Below are 22,398 nucleotides of genomic sequence, written 5' to 3' on the forward strand. Positions count from 1 at the left end.
TTTCTGTAATGGCTATAAACCAGAATGGCTTCAGAGGTTTCCGAGACTCTGATGGGTCCCTCTCCTTTTCCAGAAAAATGGAGTGTTAACACAACCCTATCAAGCAGATGCTTTTTTTCCCCTGAAATGGTTATATTTATTCCGTTCACCACAATTTTCTCCTGTTTCTTTGAAGATGCTGACACATTGACCAGTTGGTCATTATTCACGTGTGAGCTTTGTCAAAGAGTTAACAGGATATTGAACAGCTAAAAGCACCATAACAGAGTTCTGATCCTTACCAGTCCTCAACACGCATTTCTAAGGCAGCTAGGATTGGCTGGAATGGAATGATAAGTGCAAATCCTGGTTAATTGTTTATCACCACCCTGGCTTAGGCACACTGTCAATTGTAAAATCACGTTCCTTCTGACAGCACTCCTCCCCACCCCACCCCTCAGCTGAGATCAAACATGGGCTTTATTTCTCAAAACATTTGCTGACTGACCCACTGGGAGAGCCTTCGGGTATATTTGAATTCCACTTGTGAGGCAGATTATAATTCTCTGAGCTTCATTCCTCATGTTAGCAGATCAGCTACAAGCAAGGAAATAAAAATCACACCTTACAGAGAGTCAGAGTACCTTCCAACAACACAGTTTACTACAAGGATATGATCTTTAACACTCCAAACCTTAAAGCTCAGCCCAAAATGATATACGTCTACGTTGAGACTTACACTTGCAATCCCGTTGGTTCTTTGTGAGTTCAAATCCGGGTCTACACTCACAGGCAATTCCTCCCTTTGGAGTTTCTCGACAGATGTGAGCACAACCGTGGTTTTTATTCATGCAGTTCATTCCTTCTGCAAAGAAACATTAATAAGAAAAAGAGTCCGATAAATAACAGTAAATCATTATAATATAGCTTGGAGTTTGTTATGAGGAATCAAAACTGAGCACAGCTAAGACAAACGTCATAGGCCAATATCAATCCATGCACAATTTCCTTAGATTCCATTTTTGATACTTTTTTGGTCTTTTTCCACTTATCAGCCCCTACCCTAAAGGCACTGTGATTTGCTGTTCCACAAGTGTTGGGCATTCCTCAATGCTTCATCCAAGTGGGCTTTCTTAATGGGTGAGCTTTGAAATGAGTACCACCAATCTGTTGCATTTGCTTGTGTGTGTCTATCTGTGTATGTGCGTGCAGTTACCACAGTCCAGTTTACTTCTCTCCCCTTCCCAGATCCACATGAGCACTTCCAGCAGAGTTTGATGGATAACTATCGAAAGCAGGAATCCTGAATGACTTTAACCGCCTCTCCCCAGCCCCCCACACTCACACCCACCGACCCAGAGGCAACACTGCAGCAATGCCAACTAACTCAGCAGAGAGAGACTGGGAGCTTCCTGCTCTTACTGGTCCAGCTACTCTTTCATAAACTTGTTGAGCCATGACAGTGCCCAATATGTACAATTTATGCAACAAAAAAAATTATTGAGCCCTTGAATGTTTTTAAGGGTTAAGAAATAAATTGACCACCTAGCTTCTCAAAAGCAAAATATTGCATATGCTGGAAGTTTGAAATAAAAACAGAAAATGCTGGAAAAACTCAGTATGTCAGGCGACATCTGGAAAGAAACAGAGCGAATGTTTCAGGTCGATGACCCTTCAAAAGAACACAGAGGTGAAAGGCTCATTGACCCGAAATGTTCACTTCTTTCCTTTCCATAGATGCTGCCTGAACCTGCTGAGTATTTGCAGAATTTTCTGTTTTGACTGCTCAGCTTCCTCACCCCCAACATTGCGTCAAGGTGAACCTAGTGTAGGCCTCATTGTACCACCAAGACGTAGAAGGGGCACAGATAGGTAACTGCAGTCCTGTCACACTGAAATAATGGCAACCCTGGGAAGGTAGCAGGGATCAAATTGTTTTTTTAAAAAAAACTATAGAGATAAATAAATATATATTTCAAGAACTGTCAGATGCAGATCCATAACATTATCTGGATTTAACTGACAGAAACCCAGCTGCTTCAACGTAGGAACCTAAAATATGTAAAGCATTGCACTAAGGAAAAGTTGAAATAATACTGGACACAGATATTAAACTTCAATTTTCTGTTATATTATAATACAAGGTAAAACATTAGTTATCGCTCAGAAGGGATATTCAGACCTGTAAACTCCTGGTTCCCTCTTATGTACATTCTGTAGGTTTCTGGTAGTGAGTATTTATCATTAATCTGTTTCGTTTTTAATATAGTTGAGAATCATGTTAACATTGGTTCCTTTATATCAATAGCTACCATGACACCAGTGTGCTGATGAAATCATCAGAAATAGTAAAAAAAATCAAAAAACTTAAAACAGTCAATGCCAAAGTAAAGTTGGAAAAACACAGATTCTGGGCAGAGTTTTAAACACTTTTCCAAAGAAACTGTTTTCCTCATTAAATGTTACCATTTGTGGGCCTCTACAGTCTGAACTAAGAGGCATAGTTCAACATGACTAAATGACCCCTTTGTACCTCACAAATACATGGTACATGGAGATCCGTATAGAGAGGAAGAGAGAGGAAGTACGTGGCTCAGATAGAGTTGAGGTGCAATACTTATCAATATATAATTATTTTTTAAAATCTTCTGTTAAAATGCTTCCTTACAAGAAAGAAAAATGACAAAAAAGACAATTAATAAGTTATTTTAAATTTGACTTTATATTATAAGGATCAGTTTCTAAATTGCAGTTATGATGATTCTAGCATAGAAACCACAAAGATTGAATGGGAGAGAGCAGGGGAGTTTGCTATAGTAACACAACAGTTGGAGGAGGAAGAAGGTAGTTTTCTTACAAAAGGAAAATTGAGGGGATAAAATTATGGCTACAGTTCCTCTTAAAAAGGAGTACACAGTTAGAATCCTTTAGTTACCTACAAGCTGTCACCACTTAAAGGAACTTTATTCACAGTGCCCCAATTAGACTGGGTTACACTGATATTACACAAGGGACAATGCAACTTTCTCTGAAGCACAGAAAAACACTATACACAGGCAGGGACCTGGAGGATGTTAATAATTTTCCAACAGTGATGGTACAGGAAGGAACTGTATCTGTAGGTACCTGTTAGTGGTAGTACAGGGAGGAGCTTGGTGGGTTATTACTTACCATTGACACAACTGACAGTAACTCTGTTGGTTTGTACCCAGTACTGGGAGTGTGCAGTTTTAGGTGTCCTAGCTGATTATGACTTGGGCAAGGATGATGGGTTGGAAGCCTGCATCAAGGCCACCTACTTCTATAGCACAACATTACCCACCCCGACTTGTACATCACCCCTGTTGATGCTCAAACGCTTTGCCACATTCAGACACAATTATTCAAATGCTTTCTTTGTTAGCATCTTGGGTTCCAAACTGTAAGAAAGTCAATTTATCCAAAACTCTTCTATCCAAATCCCTGCACCGTTCCATCACCGCCCGTGTACTTGTCGATCTTCACTAGATTTCTATCTGCTTCCATTTTAAATTTCTCATCTGCAAATCTATCCATGGCCTCAGCCCTCCTGACCTCAGCTACTTCACTCAAGCCTACATTCTTTAGCTGTGCAGCTTCTGTTTTTTTAACATCCTCCCTTTGATCAGCTCCACTTTTAGCTGCAGAGCTGTCAGTAATTTGTCTCTGAACTCTGGAACAGTCTACTTAACCCCTTGTGCTTTGCTGTATCTCATGTCCTTCCCCTCCTTACAAAAGCCTCCTCAAAACCTATCAACCTTGGTTTCAGTCACTTCCCTTAATCCTTCGTCTTCCATTTCTCAATGTTCAAATACTTTCCACATGCTTTGGGATGTTTTACTACATTAAAAGCATTACATAAATATAAGCCTTTCTTGTTCAGCTCTATAGGTGGAAAGCTATCAGTCGTGATCCCTGCAGAGTTATCTTGTCCTCTTATCTATTTTTTTTAGGATCTGATAAAACCTCAGGCTTAAAGAATTCTTGAGATAAACTACAGCTGAGTGTATGAGCAGCTGGTACAGATCTGCTTCTACAGACGCAGAGGGCTACAGTCATAAACATTCAAGTCTAAATGTAATTTCTCAACCTCAAGGCATTTCTCTGGGTGATTACCGCTAACTCCTGCTCGCCAATTATCTAAACACCCAGGCTTCAAAAGGGATTCCATTAAAGAGGCTATGTCCATAGCCTGGTGTGTTCTAATACTCATTGGGCAGAATCGGTGCAGATTTCCACAAAGTGCGGTAGCGGGCAAGAAAAAGGATGTTTTACCCGTCGGCCACAGTGGAGGGTTTTAGGTCGTATCGGCCCATTCCTGGTGTGTCCCGTCTCATTAATAACGCATTCCTGGGAAACACGCTGGGTTGCTGGTCTTCTGATTTGCCAGTCCCGCCGTCATCTCAGGCCTTCAGTAATACATGCGCCATATTTAAAGGGGGCCCCTGCACAGAGCTAGCTCTCTTTAAGGAATCGGAAGCTGCTGGAAAGTCATGGCTGTCAAATGGAGGAAACATGCTGTCCCAAACTTTAGCGACGCTTCCCTCGAGCACCTACTGGATGCTATGAAGTCCTCTACCACTGCTCTGGGCGAAGACCAGCAAGCAAAGTCACCAATCCAGCATGGGAGGTGGTGGCAGCAGTGGTCAGTGCCAGCGCCCTGCAAAAGAGGTCAGCCATCCAGTGCAGGAAGAGGATGAATGACCTCCTCCATTCCACCAGATTAATTCACTCTTCTCATACTCTCAACTTTCACAGGGATCTCACTCACTGCCAGTTCAAGGGACATCACCATTCACTCTCTCAAACACACCTTCATCTGCCCAGTGGATCATGTATTCATCCTATCCATGACATCACTCACCACCCACACATGCCAGGCATCCTTATCATCTGACCTGGCAGAAATTCTGCTTACACTCTTTCCATCTCTATTCATGCCATCTCTATTCATGCAGGACAAGCTAGCACACAACAAAAAAGGAAGAGGTCACAGACTGATGGAAGAATGCCTGACATCAAGATCCTCGTGGACTTTGAAAATAGAGTCATCCAGCTGGCTGGCAACGATCTGGACCGATCCTGTGCTGATGATGAGGTCAGCGGTGCTCAACCAAGTGGAGATCCAGCAGTGCAACACCCATCAGACAACCACTCTGTGAGTGAGTTCCCCTGTTCCACAGCCCCCGCCATGCACTAACTATCTCTCCTTGCTTTTACAGGCACATCTGGGAAGCAGCCAAGGAGGTCCATGACCCAGATCCTCAACTCAAGCGTATAAGTTACCTTGGAAAAAGAATTTGATGACACCCTAATTGAAGACCCATTGCAGTGCTCACCCACACCCTCCACCAGCGCAGAAACACACAGCTCAGTGGGATCTAATTCTAGAGTAGCCTCGGGGTCACAATCTGGTGAGCACATCACACTGTCTGGTCCACAGCAGGTAGAGAAAGGGACTTCCCAGGTTTCCAGCACTCGGAGGACTACTGGGTGCCAGGAACCTGCTAAGTCTGAGTCAGATGAGGAGCCTCTGGACTCAGTCATATCCCAGTTAGGGACGTTCACTGCAGTCCTCAGATTGCAAGGCACACTGGAGGAGTTCGTCCATCTTCAGTCTGAGATGATCCGCTAGCATGCCAAGGCACCGAGGTCAACACTGGTAGGATGGCATCTGCCATGGAGACTTTGGTCCAGGACATCGGTCCTAAACTCCATCGCTGACTCCATTGTTGGCCTCCAACAGTGTCAACAGGGGTGTGGGGAAGCTCGATCTCATTCCAGCTTCCCCTTCTCTTCAAGGAGACCACCAAAGGCTCTCGGGCATCCATAGCGAGGAGGATCCGCAGGTGCACACCCCGGAGCCATCCACCCAGGTGAGTCTAGGAGTGTCTGGCCCCAGCAGCTCCAGCTCCACAGACCAAGGAGGGTGCCACTGCCACACAGCTATCCCAAGAATGTCTCCCTGTCTATGGCACCTTGCTTTGATGAGCAATGTTCGTGCCACTCAGTTGTGAAACTTTGGTTCCTGCACAAGATAAAGGCAGGTGTCTCAGTCCAGGGCCTCTTCCCTGTGCAGTGTGTAACCTTCAGACCAAAGTGATGGTCTGACTTTACACTCCCTGGACAGATTACTGATGCCTGCAACTTGATGGTGCTTGTCATTGCTGCCAGAATGTAGTGGGCAGGCATCACAGAGTTAGGTCATTCTCTGTGTGTGCTCTCAGTAACTTTGAGGTGAGGCTGGCCTCCCCATCTCTTCAGCATCTGTGACCAGTGACCAGACTGTGCTCCTGAAGGGGTCAAGTGCTGAAGGCTGACAAAGGTCAGCTGCATCTCCATGATATGACTCTGATCACAGAGCGTAAGCGAGCTGCCCTAAGCCAGACAGGAGTCAGACATTTTTGGAGGCTATGTGAAGATCTATGGAGTGTCCTCACTGCATGTTGTCATCCTCCTCCTGAAATCTAGCGACTTTTAGGGCCTTCGCTGTGTCTCCATGACACGAGCCTGAGCACTGAGGGTATGTGCACGGCCATCAGCCACCCAGGAGTCAAACGTTCACAGATGCAAGATGAGGATGACAGGACTGTCCTCACTGCATCTCGTCATCATCCTCCATGAATCTTGCTCCCATGAGGACCTCCCACATGTGCCTGCTTTGTCTGGCCTCATCACCAACATCCTTGCCTTCGAGGGCCTCTTCAGCACTTCGACGTCCTCCTCATCGGAGGAGACGTGTAGATCCTCCATCTCCTGCTCAGCCCGGTCCTCCCCCTGTTGTAGCGCCAGGTTGTGGAGTGTGGAGCAGGTGATGATGATACGTGACACCCTCTGGGGACTGTCGAAGCACCGGAACCTCATTTTCAAAATGCCTATTGTTTGCTCCATCAAAGTCCAGGTCACAGCATCAGCCTCGGCTGCAGTTGAGGCCGTTGCTCGGGTGTCATCAGCCATGTCCTTTGTGAGTAGCCCTTGTCCCTGAGGAGCCAACCCTGCAGCTTCTCTGGATCCTGGAAGATGTCAGGGATCTGAGGCCTGCTAAGGATGTAGGAGTCATGGACACTCTCCGGGAATTGTGCGCAGGCCTGTAGGATGTGTCTGTGGTGGTCGCATACCAGCTGAACATTCAGTGATTGGAAGCCCTTGCAGGTCAACATAGTTGATTGCTTGTTGCCACGGAGATCTGAGCACCACATGAGCGCAGTCGATGGCACCCTGCACCTGTGGAAAACCAGATTTCTGCTCAAATCCCAGCGCTCTTGCTTCCTGGCTTTCCTGATTCTGGGTGAAATGCACAAAGTTCTGTGCCTTCACGAAGATGGCATCCATGTCCTTCTAGATACACTTGTGTGTGGAGGCTTGCAAGATCCTGCACGGGTCACTTGTGGAGCCCTGGAAGGAGCCACTAGCATAAAAATTGAACGCTGCGGTCACTTTCATGGCAACTGGCAGTGGATGCCCCCCATGTCCCCATGGTGCCAAATCCTGCAGCAGGTGGTATATGTGACCGACCATTTCCCTAGACATGTGCAGTCTTCAGCGACACTGGTTCCCGGTCATCTGCAGGAATGACAAGTGCTGTCTATAGACCCTGGGTCTAGCGAAGCGCCTACGGGTGACGGCTCTCTGTGGATCTTCAGCTGCGTGTGCAGCAGGCCCTGCTGCCCCTTCCTCTTGAGGGAGGTGCTTTCCCGGAGCTGAACTGAAAACAGAAAATGCTGGGAATGTACAGCAAGTTGCTCAGCAGTTAACATGGAGGAAGGTAGGGTAGCATTCCTGTCAGAAAAAGATAGGTTAAGACAGCTGATAAAGGGCCACAGCCAAGCTATTAATCCTTTTCTTTCAGATACTGGTTATAAGTGGGAACCTGCGTCATCACACTGACCCGATATAAATACTACACAGAATTAAACAGACACCAACAATGCTGCAAATACACAGCAGGTCAGTGAGCAGCTGCAGAGCAAAAAACACAAGTTAATGTTTTGGACGCTGCTTCAGAACTGAGGCTGGAAGATGAGCAAGCATTTTAACCGAATTTAGAAAGAGGTCAGAGGCAGTGGAGAAATAGGAATCAAATACAGCTGTCAGTGCTGGGCAAATCCTGCTGCTAATCCTTCAAATTATTTAAAGAACACAGCAAAGTTTTAAAACTTCTAGTGGATTCCCCCTAAACAAAAGATTCTTGCTAGTGTCCCTGGAGCAGACTCTGTTACAGTTTGAAAGGCATTGTTGTGCAGTGAAAACAAACATCTGTTGAGTGTCTCTTCTCTGGAGAATCTAAAGTGTCTGCAGTTAGTATAAAGATAGGGACTTCTCCTCTCTTGACTTCCTCTCCAACCCATCTCCCCTTCGAGAAAAATAGACTCCAACACATTTTCGCTCTTTAAAGAAACGATTTTTAAATAGTTTTATTAAGAATACACAAAGTATAGAATGAAATTAGCCATTCATTTCAGCCCAAACCAGTTCCTTTCACAATCTATCACTGATTCAACCCCATACATGCATGTGTATTAAAAACTTTCTGATCTCCAAAGACAATTAAGCAAAAGTCCAGCATATTAATCCACCTCCAAGTCTCCAGTATTCTGTGCTGGTTCATTACTCTCCAGACAAACATTCCAATAGCAAAGAAATCCCATCTGTATTTCATCATCTCGGTCTACACCTATCCCGATAACCATTAATCCCATGCCTCCAGAACAGCCTAAAGCCACAATCATTCATGGAGGCCATTTCACCCTGCTTCATTTTTAAAAAAAATGTTAGCTGTAGTTTCTTGCAATCACTATCAAAGTGAGAGATGATAGTGCGGGGAAACCAGTGTCAGCAGTCGGGTAAAGATGTCCAACAATATGCACCAGTCCAATCTCAGAAGACCAACTTCAGCTACAAGTAACATTTTTTCTATTTCCCATATCAGCCACCCTTGCAGCTACTTTGACAAGGGAGAAATTCATTACATCATTTTTAGGCTGGATTTGAACTCAGGTCCCAAAGGAAAGGGTGATGCCTAACCCACTGCACCACCCAGTTGCCTCCATAACGTTCAGTTTACAAAGTGCTCTGGCTTTCCATTGGATTTTCCGGGTACTCTTTGCGCTTATTGCAGCATCTTCACGTTCTGAGAAAGGGGAAATTTAGTGGCCATATGAGTGACTTTCTTCAACATCTCTTGCACCTGAAGAACCAACCAACGGGGGAAACAAAGCTCATAATGTGCAACCAGTCAAAATAAATGTTTTGATTAACTAAGCCTTAGAGTCTTTGTAGTTACAGGATGGGTTATGTAACTCTTATAATGTCAGCACCCCAACAGACCTGTCTAATGGTTCCCTACATGTGGCTACATTGGCATCCCTAAATATGTCCTCCTCTTCCCACCACCACCCTGCCCACCCAACAAGATTAACTAACTAGAGGCAGGAGGACAGCAAAACAGTCTGACAGGTTCATCCCTAGGAGTACTCAACATTGATGCCGGAACCCTCTAAAGGCCCTCTAAGGTCAAGCAAACTTCCTGCTGATTATCATCTACTACCTCTACTCAAGAGGTAAATCAGTACTCCATGTTCAGCACAATTTTGAGGAAGTCTTGAGAGAAATAAAGGAACAGAACGTACACTGCGTGGCAGCTTTCAATTTCTACCTTAGAATGTGGCTCGATTTTACCATCGCTGACCAAGTCTAGTGCATAGCAGTGAGAATGGATCAGTGAGACACCTCTCATACATTTATCACCATTAAACCATGAGACCAGCCCTAGTTGAATAAAAAGTGTTGAAGGGTCTGCAGGATCAGCACCAAAATGAGCTACAAACCAAGTGAAGATATAAAGTACCGCCTCATTAATTATACATTCATGGGGAACAGGCTGGCTTGCTCTGGGTGTCATAGTTAAAGTGCACCAGAGCGCAGCCTACTTCATGTTTTCAGACCAGAACGACTCCAGGCGACAGTGGCCCCGAAAGCAAAGAAGACGGCAACACCCAAATTTAGTGACGCCTCTCTGGGGTGCCTGCTGGACGCAGTCAAAGGTCGCCATGATGTCCTCTACCCCGCTTTGGCCACAGAAGATGAACCAGAGTCACCAATCCGGCAGGGGAGGCAGTGGCAGCAGCAGTCAGCTCCACCAGAGCACAGAGGAGGACAGCCATCTAGTGCAGGAAGAGGATAAATCCTCTCATCCGTTCCACCAGGATAAGTCAACCAGATCAACAGTCTCAACTCACAAACCCTTCACACATCCACAGAGATCTCAAACCTCAAGAGACAGCACCACGAACTCTCACACACACCCTCACATCTCCATCAGGCTCATATCCTGTGGGGCTCACGTCCATGGCTCTGCTCAGCACACAAACATTCCACACAATGCCATATGTCCTGCTCACACTCTCTCCATCTGCTTTCATACAGGAGAATCTGGTTCAAATCAGCAGGGAGATATCCCAGTCCGGGGGTGGAGTAGCCCACATTAGACCCCTCACTCACTTTGAGAAACGTGCCATTGTGCTGACTGGTGAGGACATGGACTGAGCCAGCGGCGACAGTTGAGGTCGGTGGCGAACACCCACGTGAGGATCCTGCACCACATCGTCCCTCTCTCAATGCAACTGTGAATGCTCTCTCTCCTGTTTTTGACTCTGTTGCCATGCACTAATTATCTCTACTTTGGTTCACAGGGAGCTCTGCCAAGTGACCGATACCCTCAGCCAGCCAGTCCCTCAGCTCCATCCAGGTCCTCACCTCCAGCGAGGAGGGCACCTCCTCAATTGAAGAGCTGGAAATAAACAGCCTGGAAGACCCGTCACAGTGCTTACCCACACCGTCCACCAGCACAGAGACACACACCTTGGTGGGACCTAGATCTAGAGCAGGCTCGAGTTCACAATCTGGTGATCACCACACGAACACGTCTTTGCAGCAGGAGGAGGAGGGTTCAGCTGAGTTCTCTGGCACTCGAAGGACTGCTGAGGAAGAAGCATCTGTGGGGTCCGAGTCAAATGACGAGCCTCTGGATTTGGCCTTCCAACTCACCCTGGAGAGGTAGTAGAAGGCGGGGGAACATCACACAGTGCTGTTGGAAGCCCTCAACAGAGTGGCATGTGAGCTGGAGGAGTGTGTCCACCTGCTTTCTGATGAAGTGGTGCCCACATGTGTGCGTATGGAAGTCTCCATTGGAAGGATGGTGGATGCCATGGAGAACCTGGTCCAGCAGAACACGGAGATGCGCACAGACCTGGGCTCCATCATGGTAGCCATGGGTGAGTTCCTGCAGTAGTAACATGAGAGGGAAACAGGGCACCTCAACATCCCTCCAGGTGCTCCTTGCCTTCAGGCCAGGGCCCTCAGGCACCCGAAGGGAGGAGGAGCGGCAGCTGGGTCATCCACTTAGGAATCTCAGGGGCTGTCCTCTCCCTCCAAGTCCCCTTTTCCTGTGACCCCCCTCAACCTCTTCCTTTGTCACCACAAAGGGAGCAGCTGGCCCACAGGAGAACAGTCAAAGCAAGCCAGGGGTCTCAAGGCCTTGGATCTCCAGGGCACTCATGGTGAAGTCATCAGAGGCAACAGGGCCAACCATTGCACAGGCTGTCTCCACTCCTGCTGCAGATGTCAGGGCAGCACTTAGAAGATGTGGCAGGCCTAGAAAAGTTTACGAATTTCTTGTCACAAGTGGTTGCATGGGCGAACACATCTTGTCACTTTATAATCTGAAAATACATTCACTTTCACTGAATAATGTGTAATGGTTTCTTTCAACTTCATTTACAGGCTTCTCAATTCCTCCCCCTGCATCTCCCCCACCCAGCCACTAGCAGTTCAACTGCACGCAGCCAGACCAGGAGTGATTCTGGAGGGAGAAGTGTGTGTGTGTGTGTGTGTGTGTGTGTGTGTGTGTGTGTGGCAGGACTTTTCAGAGCCTCATGCAAGCATTTCCCAAGTACACGAAGTCTTTCTCCATCACACTCATCTCAGTGTCCTGAGCATTTTCAGTGCTGCCTGCTGGGGTTCTCTTTCAGTTGTCCATCTGAGCTGACCTGCATCTCTGCCCACCCACTGACCACACTCCCAGGCAGCACCTGTGTCCGACCAACACGAGGCTCTGCTCACTTTCAATTTCGACAACCATGGTCATAGTCAAGTTTCTTCTCAGCTCTCCTGTACTTTCCCCTCGCCCAGTCACCCATGTCCTTTCCTCATCACTGTTGAACCCCCTGGCATCATCTTCCACTTCCCCACTGTCACGTCCATGGCTCTGCTCACCACACAAACATTCCACGCAGTGCCATGTATCCGAATTCGGTTGTGTTGTTTCTGATGATCAACTGCAGGAGTTACACTTGGGTGTGGGGTTGGACAAACTGAATGGGTAAACAAATCTGCAGAACTATGAGAAAAGAGAAGGGGACTGGGATTAATTGAATAGCTCTTCCTCAGAGACAGCATAATGGGCTGAATGAACTCCTATGTTGCACAATTTTCAGTCCAGGTGAACGTGCACATTCCCTACATTCCTGAGAATCCCACCCCCATCCACATTGACCTCCCCGACTTCCTCCTTCACACCCCAGGGTCGGTGTCTGGCTCTGGGTCCACAAAAACCACCCTCGCCATCCCTTCTACCGCTATCATTGCACCCGCAGCCTCCCACCCTTCCGGCTCACTCTGCCCAATCTCAGACTTACCATATGAGAAGCAAAAAGGGATTATGAAAAAAGACTGGCAGCTAACATAAAAAGAAATCCCAAAGTATTCAATAAGTTCATCAACAGCAAAAGGTGGTAAAAGGAGGAGTAGGGCTGATTAGGGACCAAAAAGGGGATTTACACATAGAGATAAGCGGCATGGCTGAGGTGTTAAATGAATACTTTGCATCTGTCTTTACCTATGAGATAGATGCTGCCCAGGCCATGGTGACAGAGGAGGAAACTCAGTCACTAGAAGGACTTGAAATTGATAACGAGGAGATATTGGATAAGTTGTTGGTACTTAAAGTTGATAAGGCACCGGGACCGATGAGATGCATCCAAGAATATCGAAGGAAGTGAGAGTGGAAATTGCAGAGGCACTGGCAATAATCTTTCAATGTCCGCTGGATTTGAGGGAGGTGCTGTAGGACTGGAGAATTGCAAACATTACGCCCTTGTTCAAAAAGGGAGGTAAAAATCTGCCCTGCAATTACAGACCAGTCAGTTTAACTTCGATGGTGAGGAAACCTCTAGAAACAATTATTCGGAATAGAATTAGTAGTCGCATGGAAAAATTTGGATTGATTCGGAAGAATCATCATGGATTTGTTAAAGGAAAATCGTGTCCAACTAAATTTCTGGAGTTTTTTCAAGAGGTAACAGAGATGGTTGATGAGGGCAAGGCCATTGATGTGGTATATATGGGCTTCCAAAAGGCATTTGATACAGTGCCACATAACAGACTTGTGAGAAATGTTACAGGTCGTGGAATAAAAGGGACAGTAGCAATGTGTATACAAAATTGGCTGAGGGATAGGAAACAGAGAGTAACGGTTAATGGTATTTTTTGGGCTGGAAGAAGGTTTGTAGTTGAGATCCCCAGGGACCGGTATTGTGACCCTTGCTCTTCCTGATATATATATATATATATATAATATATATATATATAAATATATAAATGATCTAGGTCTTGGAGTGCAGGGGACAATTTCAAAGTTTGCGGACAACACAAAACTTGGGAGAATTGTAAACTGTGAGGAGGACAGTGTAAAACTTCAAGAGGACATTGACACATTGGTGGAGTGGGTAGATAGGTGGCAGATGAAGTTCAATGCCGAGAAGTGTGAGGTGATATACTTTGGTACAACGAACATGGAGAGACAGTATAAAATAAAGAACACTATTCTCTGGGGGTGCAGGAGCAGAGAGACCTGGGTGTGTATGTACATAAGTCATTAACGGTGGCAGGACAGATAGAGAGCTGTTTTTAAAGCATACAGTATTCTTGACTTCATTAATAGGGGCATAGAGTAGAAGAGCAGGGAAGTTATGATGAATTTATAGAAGACACTGGTTAGACCTCAGCTAGAGTATTGTGTACAGTTCTGAGCGCCACACTATAGGAAGGATGTAGCATTGGAGGCAGTGCAGAAGAGGTTTACGAGAATGGTTCCAGGGATGAGACAAGATTGGAGAAATTTGGACTGTTTTCCTTGGAGAGGAGAAGGCTGAGGGGAGGTTTGATAGAAGTTTTCAAAATCATGAGGGGTCTGGACAGAGTAGATAAAGGGAAACTGTTTCAGCTCATAAACGGATCGAGAACCGAGGGGACAGTTTTAAAGTGTTTTGCAAAAGAATCAAATGTGAGGTGAGAAAAAACTTCTTCACACAGCGAGTAGTTAGGGTTTGGAATGCACTGCCTGGAAGTCTGGTGGAGGCAGGTTCAATTTAGGCATTCAAGAGGGCATTGGATGATTATTTAAACAGAAACAATGTGTAGGGTTTCGATGAAAAGCCAGGAGATTGGTACTAAGTTAAAATGCTCAGAGAGCCGGTGCAGACACGATGGGCTGAATGGCCTCCTTCTACATCGTAACAATTCTGTGCTTCCCTCCTACTATGACCCCCCTCAGTTCACCCCCTAGGGGGCAGTCATTGACTCCACAGACCCATCCCTTGCACATCCACCTGGACGTCTACCCCCTTACACCCTTCTCCACACTTCTCCCTCCTCCCCCTGGACTCCTTCCCCCCCGCCAAACTCCTTCTCCACTCCAAACTCCTTCCCACTGTGAAGTCCTTCTTTCCCCACTCCGAACTCCTTCCCTTACACCTTCCTCCACCCTTACACCTACCTCCCCATGTTTTTTTATTTATTCATGGGATGGTGGCTTCGCTGGCTGGGCCAGCATTTATTGCCCATCCCTAGCTGCCCTTGAGAAGGAGGTGGTGAGCTGCCCTCTTGAACCGCTGCAGTCCATGTGGTGTAGGTACACCCACAGTGCTGTTAGGGAGCTTCAGGAATTTGACCCAGCAACAGTGAAGGAACGGCGATATATTTCCAAGCCAGGATTGGTGAGTGACTTGGAGGGGAGCTTCCAGGTGTTGGTGCTCCCATCTATCTGCTGCCCTTGTGTTTCTAGATGGTAATGATTGTGGGTTTGGAAGGAGCTGCCTCAGGAGTCTTGGTGAATCCCACTACACCCTCCTCTGCCGCTCCCAGCCTCACCCACCCCGACACCTTCGTTCCTCCCCACTCAGCCTCACCCCCGCTGACACCTTCATTACCCTCCCCCGTCCCAACCTTACCACCCACCCCCCCGACAACTTCGATCTCCCTCTCCCAACCTCACTCCCCCCGGTACACCTTCCTCTCCCACTCACACCTAGAACTTCCTCCCTACCTGCCCACCGATCTTTTGCAGCAGCCCATGGCCAAGACTGTGATGCTCCGAAGCAGACTCCAAACATCAACAGAGGCCTCCCATTTTCCGTGAGCTGCTTCGCAGCAGGGCCATGTCCGTGAGAAACCATCCAGGATGCGATGTACGTGTTCCTCCAGGATCCAGTAGTAGTAGGGCTCCAGCATTTCCTGCTTCTTAGATGTCCGCAATGTGAGCAAGGCCTTATCGCTAAGTACCAAATTTTGCACCTCACACTTGTCCAGACGTGTTCTGGGCTGGAGTGTTTTCCAGCCAATGTGGGCGGTGCATTTGACGTAAGGGGGATGATCCTGGCGAGCAGGCAAGATGAAGAGATGCAAATACATTGAAATTAGGTTCCCAATGTTGGACGGCGAGAAAGGCAGCCCGCCATTGACAGGCAGAGTGGATGATGGCTAACTGATTTCACGACAAAGTGAAACCTATTTTTGGCCTTCCTGCCGTATCATACCCCCACCCGCCATGATGGTCGCTGCCAATGGTGGTGGGAAATTCCGGCTGTGGTCTCACCAGTGCCCTGTACAACTAAAGCATAACCTCTACTTTTGTATTTAATTCCCCTCACAATAGACAATAACACTCCAATAGCTTCCCTAATTACTTGCTGGAACTGCATACTAACATTTTGCGATTCCGCACTAGGAGACCCAGATGCCTCTGCAATCTCACACCATTTAGATAATAAGCTTCTTTTTTATTGTTCCCGTCAAAAGGACCATTTCACATTTTCCAACATTATACTCCATTTGCCAGATCTTTGCCCACTCTCTTAATCTATCTATTTCCCTTTGTAGCTTCCTTACATCATCTTCACAACTTGCTTTCCTAGCTATCTGTGTGTCATCAGCACATTTAGCAACCTTCATCCAAGTCGCTTCATCCAAGTCATTTATATAAATTGTAAAAAGTTGAAGCACCAGCACTGATCCCTGTGGCACTCTACTCATTACATCTTTCCAACCAAAAAATGACCCATTTAGGCCTACTCTCTGATTCCTGTTAGCTAGCCAATCTTCTATCCAAGCCAATATTTACCCTTACACATGAGCTTTTATTTTCTACAATAACCTTTGATGTGGCACCTTACCATATGCTTTCTGGAAATTTAAGTACAGTATATCCACTGGTTCCCCTTTAACCACAGCACATACTACTTCATCAAAGAGCTCCAATAAATTGGTTAAACATGTTAACTCTGCCTGATTACCTTGAAATTATCTAAGTGCCCTGCTATATCTTTAATATTATCTTCTAATATTTTCTCTATGATAGATGTTAAGCTAATTGGCCTATAGTTTCCTGCTTTCTGTCTCCCTCTCTTTCTGAATAAAGGAATTACACTCGCTATTTTCCAATCTAAGAGAACCTTCCCCGAAACTAGGGAATTTTGGAAAACTAAAACCAACGCACCAACTATCTCACTAGCCACTTCTTTTAAGGCCCAAGGATGAAGTCACAGCCCACAGCTCCAACAATTCCCTGTTGATTGTAATTTTCTTGACTTCCTCCCCTCTTTCCAGTTCCTGATTTACAGCTATTTCTGGGATATTACTTATATCCTCTATAGCAAAGACTGACACAAAATACCTGTTCAATTCATCTGCTATCTCCTTATTTTCCATTATTAATTCCCAGACTCACTTTCTAAAGGACCAACGCTGACTTTGCCAACTCTTTTTTAAATATCTGTAGAAATTCATACTGTCTTTATACTTCCAACTAGCTTTCTCTTGGGCTCTAATTTTTCCCTTCTTATTAATCTTTTAGTCATCCTTTGCTGTTTTTTATATTCTGTCCAATCTTCTAACCTGCCACCCATCCTTGTGCAATTAAATGCTTTTTCTTTAAGTTTAATACTATATTTAACTTTTTTAGTTAACCACAGATGGTGGGTCCTCCCCTTGGAATTTTTCTTTCTCGTGGGAATGTATCTCTTCAGTGTATTCTGAAATACCCCCTTAAATGTCTGCTACTGCATCTCTATTGATCTATTCCTTAGCCTCATTTGCTAGTTCACTTTAGCTAGCTCTGCTTTCATGCCCTCATGATTGCCCTTATTTAATTTTAAAATATTAGTCTTGGACCCACGCTTCTCTCCCTCAAATTGAATGTAAAATTCAATCATATTATGATCGCTACTACCTAGGGGCGCCTTCACTATGAGGTCATTAATTAATCCTATCTCGTTGCACAATATCAGGTCTCATGTAGCTTCGTCTCCGGTTGGCTCCAGAGCTTACTGTTCTCAGAAACTATCCCAAAAACACCTAGGCTACCTTTATCCATCTGATTTTTCCAGTCTATATGTAGATTAAAATCCCCCATTTTTATCACCATACCATTCTGACAAGCTCCCATTATTTCTTCCTTTATACTCTTTCCTAACATGTGCATACTTTTTGGGGGCCTGTACACCACTTCCACAAGTGACTCCTTGCCTTTATCATTTCTCATCTTTATCCAAACTGATCCTACATCCTGGTTTCCTGAACTTAGCTCATCCCTCTCTATTATGCTAATACCATCATTAATTAACAGAACCACCTCTCCACCTTTTCCTAGTTTCCTGTCCTTCCTATTTCGGTCCCAATCTATGTCATTCTGCAGCCATGTCTCTGTGATGGCTATCAGATAGTAATTATTTGTTTCTACTTGCGCTACCAGTTCCTCTGTTTTGTTTTAAATGCTAAGTATATTGAGCTATATCCCTACTGAGATTGATAACTATCTGAAAATATTCAGGACTGGCCAGGTATGGCATATTGCCTATTCAGAAATCTGACCCTGCCAATTACTGCCATATCAGCCCCCTTGCAATCATCAGTAAAATGATACAAAGAGTTACTAATTATGCCATCCAGTGACACTGGCTCACCAATAACCTACTCATCAGTGCTCAGCTTGGATTTCAATGCAATCATTTGGCTCCAGACCTTATCGCTGTCTTGATTTTCTACATTCTACATCTTTCCTACATTACAACAGTTAATTACGCTTCAAAAAAAGTACTTCATTGCTGTAAAGTGTTTTGAAGCGCCCAGGTGGTTGTGCAAATTGATATAGAAATGCCAGTCTTTCTTTCTTTTTTGATTCACAGACACCAAGGCAGCATTCAACCGTTTGGCACCAAGGAGCTTTAGCAAAAAATGGGTGTACAGGGGAAAACCTTCCAGCAGCTTGAGTAATATTTAACGTAAAAGATGGTCAGTCATGACCTCAGGAGATGAATGCAAAAGTTCCTCAGGGCAATATGCCTTTGGTTCAACCATCTTTAGTTGCTCCATCAATGACCTTTCCTTCATCATAAGGTAAGTGGTAGGGGTAACTATTCAATAGTGTTCAGCTCCATTCATAACTCCTCAGATTGATAGAACAGTCCATAGCAACCTATAGCAGGACATGTATGACATCCAGGCTTGGGCTAACAACTGACACGTAGCATTCATGTCATAAGTACTAGGTAATGGCCATCACAAATACGAAAAACTCCAAGCATCTCCCCTTGTCAATCGGCAGTACCAATATTGCTGAATCACCCACTATTAACATCTTGGCTAACTTAACTGGACCAGTCACATCAATATCTTGGCTACAATGGCGGGGCTGAGATGACAAGTAGCTCACCTCTTGAATCTCAACATCTGCAAGGCTCAAGTAAGGTATATGATGGAATACTTGCCATTTGCCTGGATGAGTACAGCTGCAACAACATTCAAGAAGCTCAATGTCATTCAGGACAGAGCAAGATGCCCAACTGGTGCTCCTGTCACTAGGCTCAGTATCCAGTCCTCCATTAATGGCTGCATTACGACCATCATATATACCAGAAGTAAAGCAGCAACTTGACAAGCTTACTCCTCAGCACCCCCTTCCTCTGCAACTTCTATCAACAGGGGAGAAGACCATTGGCATATGGATTGTAAGTGTTCAAGGGGAAGGCTCATGAACAACTTCTCATGGTAATCATGGATAGGCAACAAATGCAGCTTCCTTTGCTTTTCCCACATCCTGAGAACAAATAAACATTTTAAAAATCCAGGGTGCTGAGCTTTCTGCATTAGTGTCAGCAGCCCTGGCACAGGTAGTCTGCACAGGCACAGGCAGAGTTTCTGTGAGGTCTTACTGTGCAAGCACGAATGGCAGGTACTGTGTATCAGTGCACTGGAGGCACTAAGAGTCAACAGTTTCACTTCTCGACACAAGGCATCTTTTCATATCCTTATCTAAATATTACCATCGCAATGTTTTCCTGGAGCTCATTTACATCACCTGAGTGATTAATAGAATCGAATAGAATAGCTTTACATGACACCAGAAAAAAATTGTCTCCATCCACGAGGGAGTTGCAGCGATGATATCTTTATGATGTATTTTACACCGCAATGTGCCACTGTCTTGCAGTCAGAGCTGGAACTTTCAGTCCTGGCATTGAGTGAGGGGAGGTGCAGGGACCTTTTTTTTTACCAAAGGGACACCAGCCCTTGCGCCTTAAGGTGAAGGCCAGACAGGGGTAACAATGTAATTTCTAAATGCTGATTTCCTCTCTATCACAACTGCACATTGTACTAAAGACTTGTGCATGAATAAACTAGTCATTTTTTCAAAAGGAAGATCCCTGCTTTAAAACATTTGTCAATGTTATTTTAAGCCTTGAGAGCTAATTTATTACGGCATTTCTAACTCACTGTTTCACAAGATCGTGTTGCATAATACACACATGAAAACTATTTACACAGGCTGACATACAAGAGTTCAAATGTATAATCCGACATTATATCAATTGCCTGTAGTTTTTCTTGTACAGATGTTAACAGCAGCAGTGCAGGATTTCATTAGGGAAGATTGAAGGAATCCAGCAGTCGCTTTGATTTAAATAAGAGAAAGGAAATGTAAATATTAGAAATCTGAAATGTAAACAGAAAATGCTGAAAACACGCAGTGGGTCAGTCAGCATCTGTGGAGAGAACAGTCAGGTTAATGCTTTCTCAAAACTCTCCTGTGATGTAATTTGTAAGTACTGAACTCTGATTTAACTCTCAGGACTGGTCCTGCAAGAACTGTGCTGATTTAACCCTTAGGGTATTGTATACTAATGAAACCCTGCACATGCTACATGCTATTTAACTCTACAAATGCCACACTCTGAATTAACGCTGCGAGTACTGCAATTTCAGATAGGGCCCTGTTTCCCTGCACTCTGTGGCATGATATATTCTTGGCATAATGCCAATGCAGTGCTCCATGATACCGAGAGCTCCTTACAAATATAAACACTTTCACAGCTGAGCGTGCTTGAGGGGAGAAAATGAAGAATATCTTTGAAAGTTTACATTAAAATTCCTTGCATGCCCAGAAAATACTAAATGTTTACATCATATTCAGTCCTAGGATGAAAGAAGGCACAGGGGAAACATGACACAAAAATCTGTAAATGACTAGCAGGCAAACCTTGGTTTTTAAGCACATTTACTGTATGATGAGAACAGAAATAACGAACAATCAGGGATAATAGGAGGTTGCGAGATGACTCAGTGCCTTGTTCTTTAATCAGTTCGTAGTCCCCTATTCCAGCATAAACCACACTGGAATGTACTTTATAATCAATAGCTGATAGCAATCACTTTAGGAATGCAAGCTTTTATCATACACTGATACCCACTGTCTCAGCCAATTAGATTGTCCTTTTATTTCATCTATCTACTACTGCTCAGTTATCGGAGCAGGGAATAGAATGTGTATTGATGTTGAATTGAAACTTTGGCCAGAATTTTTCCAAATTCTAGGCTGCCCTGCCAACGAGATCGAAAGCGGGTACCGAGGCTGCACAAACAGATGGTGGGACCCTGTATCAACAGTGAAGCACAAGAAACTTCCAGATTGTTCTGTCTGACTAGGAACCTGTTTGTTATTTGCTTAGCTCTGAAGCCTTTATATCATCTGTAATGGACTGGTACACAACAACAAATGTTCGAGAAAATTAATCTCTTCCCCTGGAACGTTTCAGTGTCTTCTGGTGGTAGGAGTTTGACCAAAGAGAATTCAATGTCTATCTAAAGCTTTACCAACTGAAAAAATGTCCGAGGACATGGTAATGATTTTGGTTGCCCTGCTTTTGTCTTTCCATTCTGTCTTTCCAACCCCTCAGGATTCGACTTGTGCTAGGGTGTAGCTCTACTGGCACCAAGAGCTCTCTTGTACTTCATCCCAGTCAGTCAGCAATGACAAGCTGCTTGATCCTGAAGAGCTCAACATCCATGTACGTGCACTTTCCAGCAATGTTCCCTCCTTAATTCCACTCCATTTCCCTCTCCTTCTTTAAGACCCTCTTTACACTTCACCTCTTTGACCAAGTTTGTGTACACCTCCTTCCAATAGTTCCTTCTTTGCCAACTTATGTCATTTAAGGATACGAATCAAGAGATGAGACCCCTCCCGAAACCAGGGAAGATTGAGCCAATTGTTCCTTCCCCAGTGCTGTCTCAACTAAAATTAGCTAACTCTGCACAACTTAATAATCAAACCTGGGGTCTTCCTGATCTGTTTGGCTCAGTAAAATGCATCCACTGACAAGAGCTGCGCAGAAGCTCATAATCCTGTTTTAAAGCTTCCCTGAAACATTCAGAAAAGTTAAGTATAACTGAAACTATTTGTGAAGTGAGAGGAATGTCCTCATTTCATTCAGAAGGCACCAACTGTGATAAAGGATCTTCATCTAAAATGTTAACCAGTCTTTTCAGGTGCTTGGATCTGATGTGCATTTCCAGCATCATGTCTTCATTTCAAATTTCCATTTCTGTTACTCTTGGCCCACAAGCAGTGCTGTAAAGGTACTTAAAAGTGCTTCAGAGCAATTCTCAGTTCCTTTCAACTGTCAGCTTTTCCAAGACATTGGAACACCGGTCCAGTCAAGGTATAACCTGGAAGACAGGTTAAATCACAGGCAGGCAGCTACTTAGTAATATTTAAATGGCCAACCCATC

General features: G+C 44.9%; 1 protein-coding gene across 1 annotated transcript in view; it reads right to left on the reverse strand.

Annotated features, from left to right (window-relative positions):
• The window catches only part of scube3 (signal peptide, CUB domain, EGF-like 3), a 403,547-nt gene that overhangs the window by 137,317 nt on the left and 243,832 nt on the right, over positions 1 to 22,398 (reverse strand). Inside the window, exon 5 of the mRNA XM_041196379.1 lies at positions 719 to 844. Coding sequence (XP_041052313.1) covers positions 719 to 844 — 126 coding nt within the window. The remainder of the gene's footprint in view (positions 1 to 718; positions 845 to 22,398) is intronic.

This window comes from Carcharodon carcharias, chromosome 9 (assembly GCF_017639515.1).
Source record: "Carcharodon carcharias isolate sCarCar2 chromosome 9, sCarCar2.pri, whole genome shotgun sequence".
Classification (NCBI taxonomy): Eukaryota; Metazoa; Chordata; class Chondrichthyes; order Lamniformes; family Lamnidae; genus Carcharodon; species Carcharodon carcharias.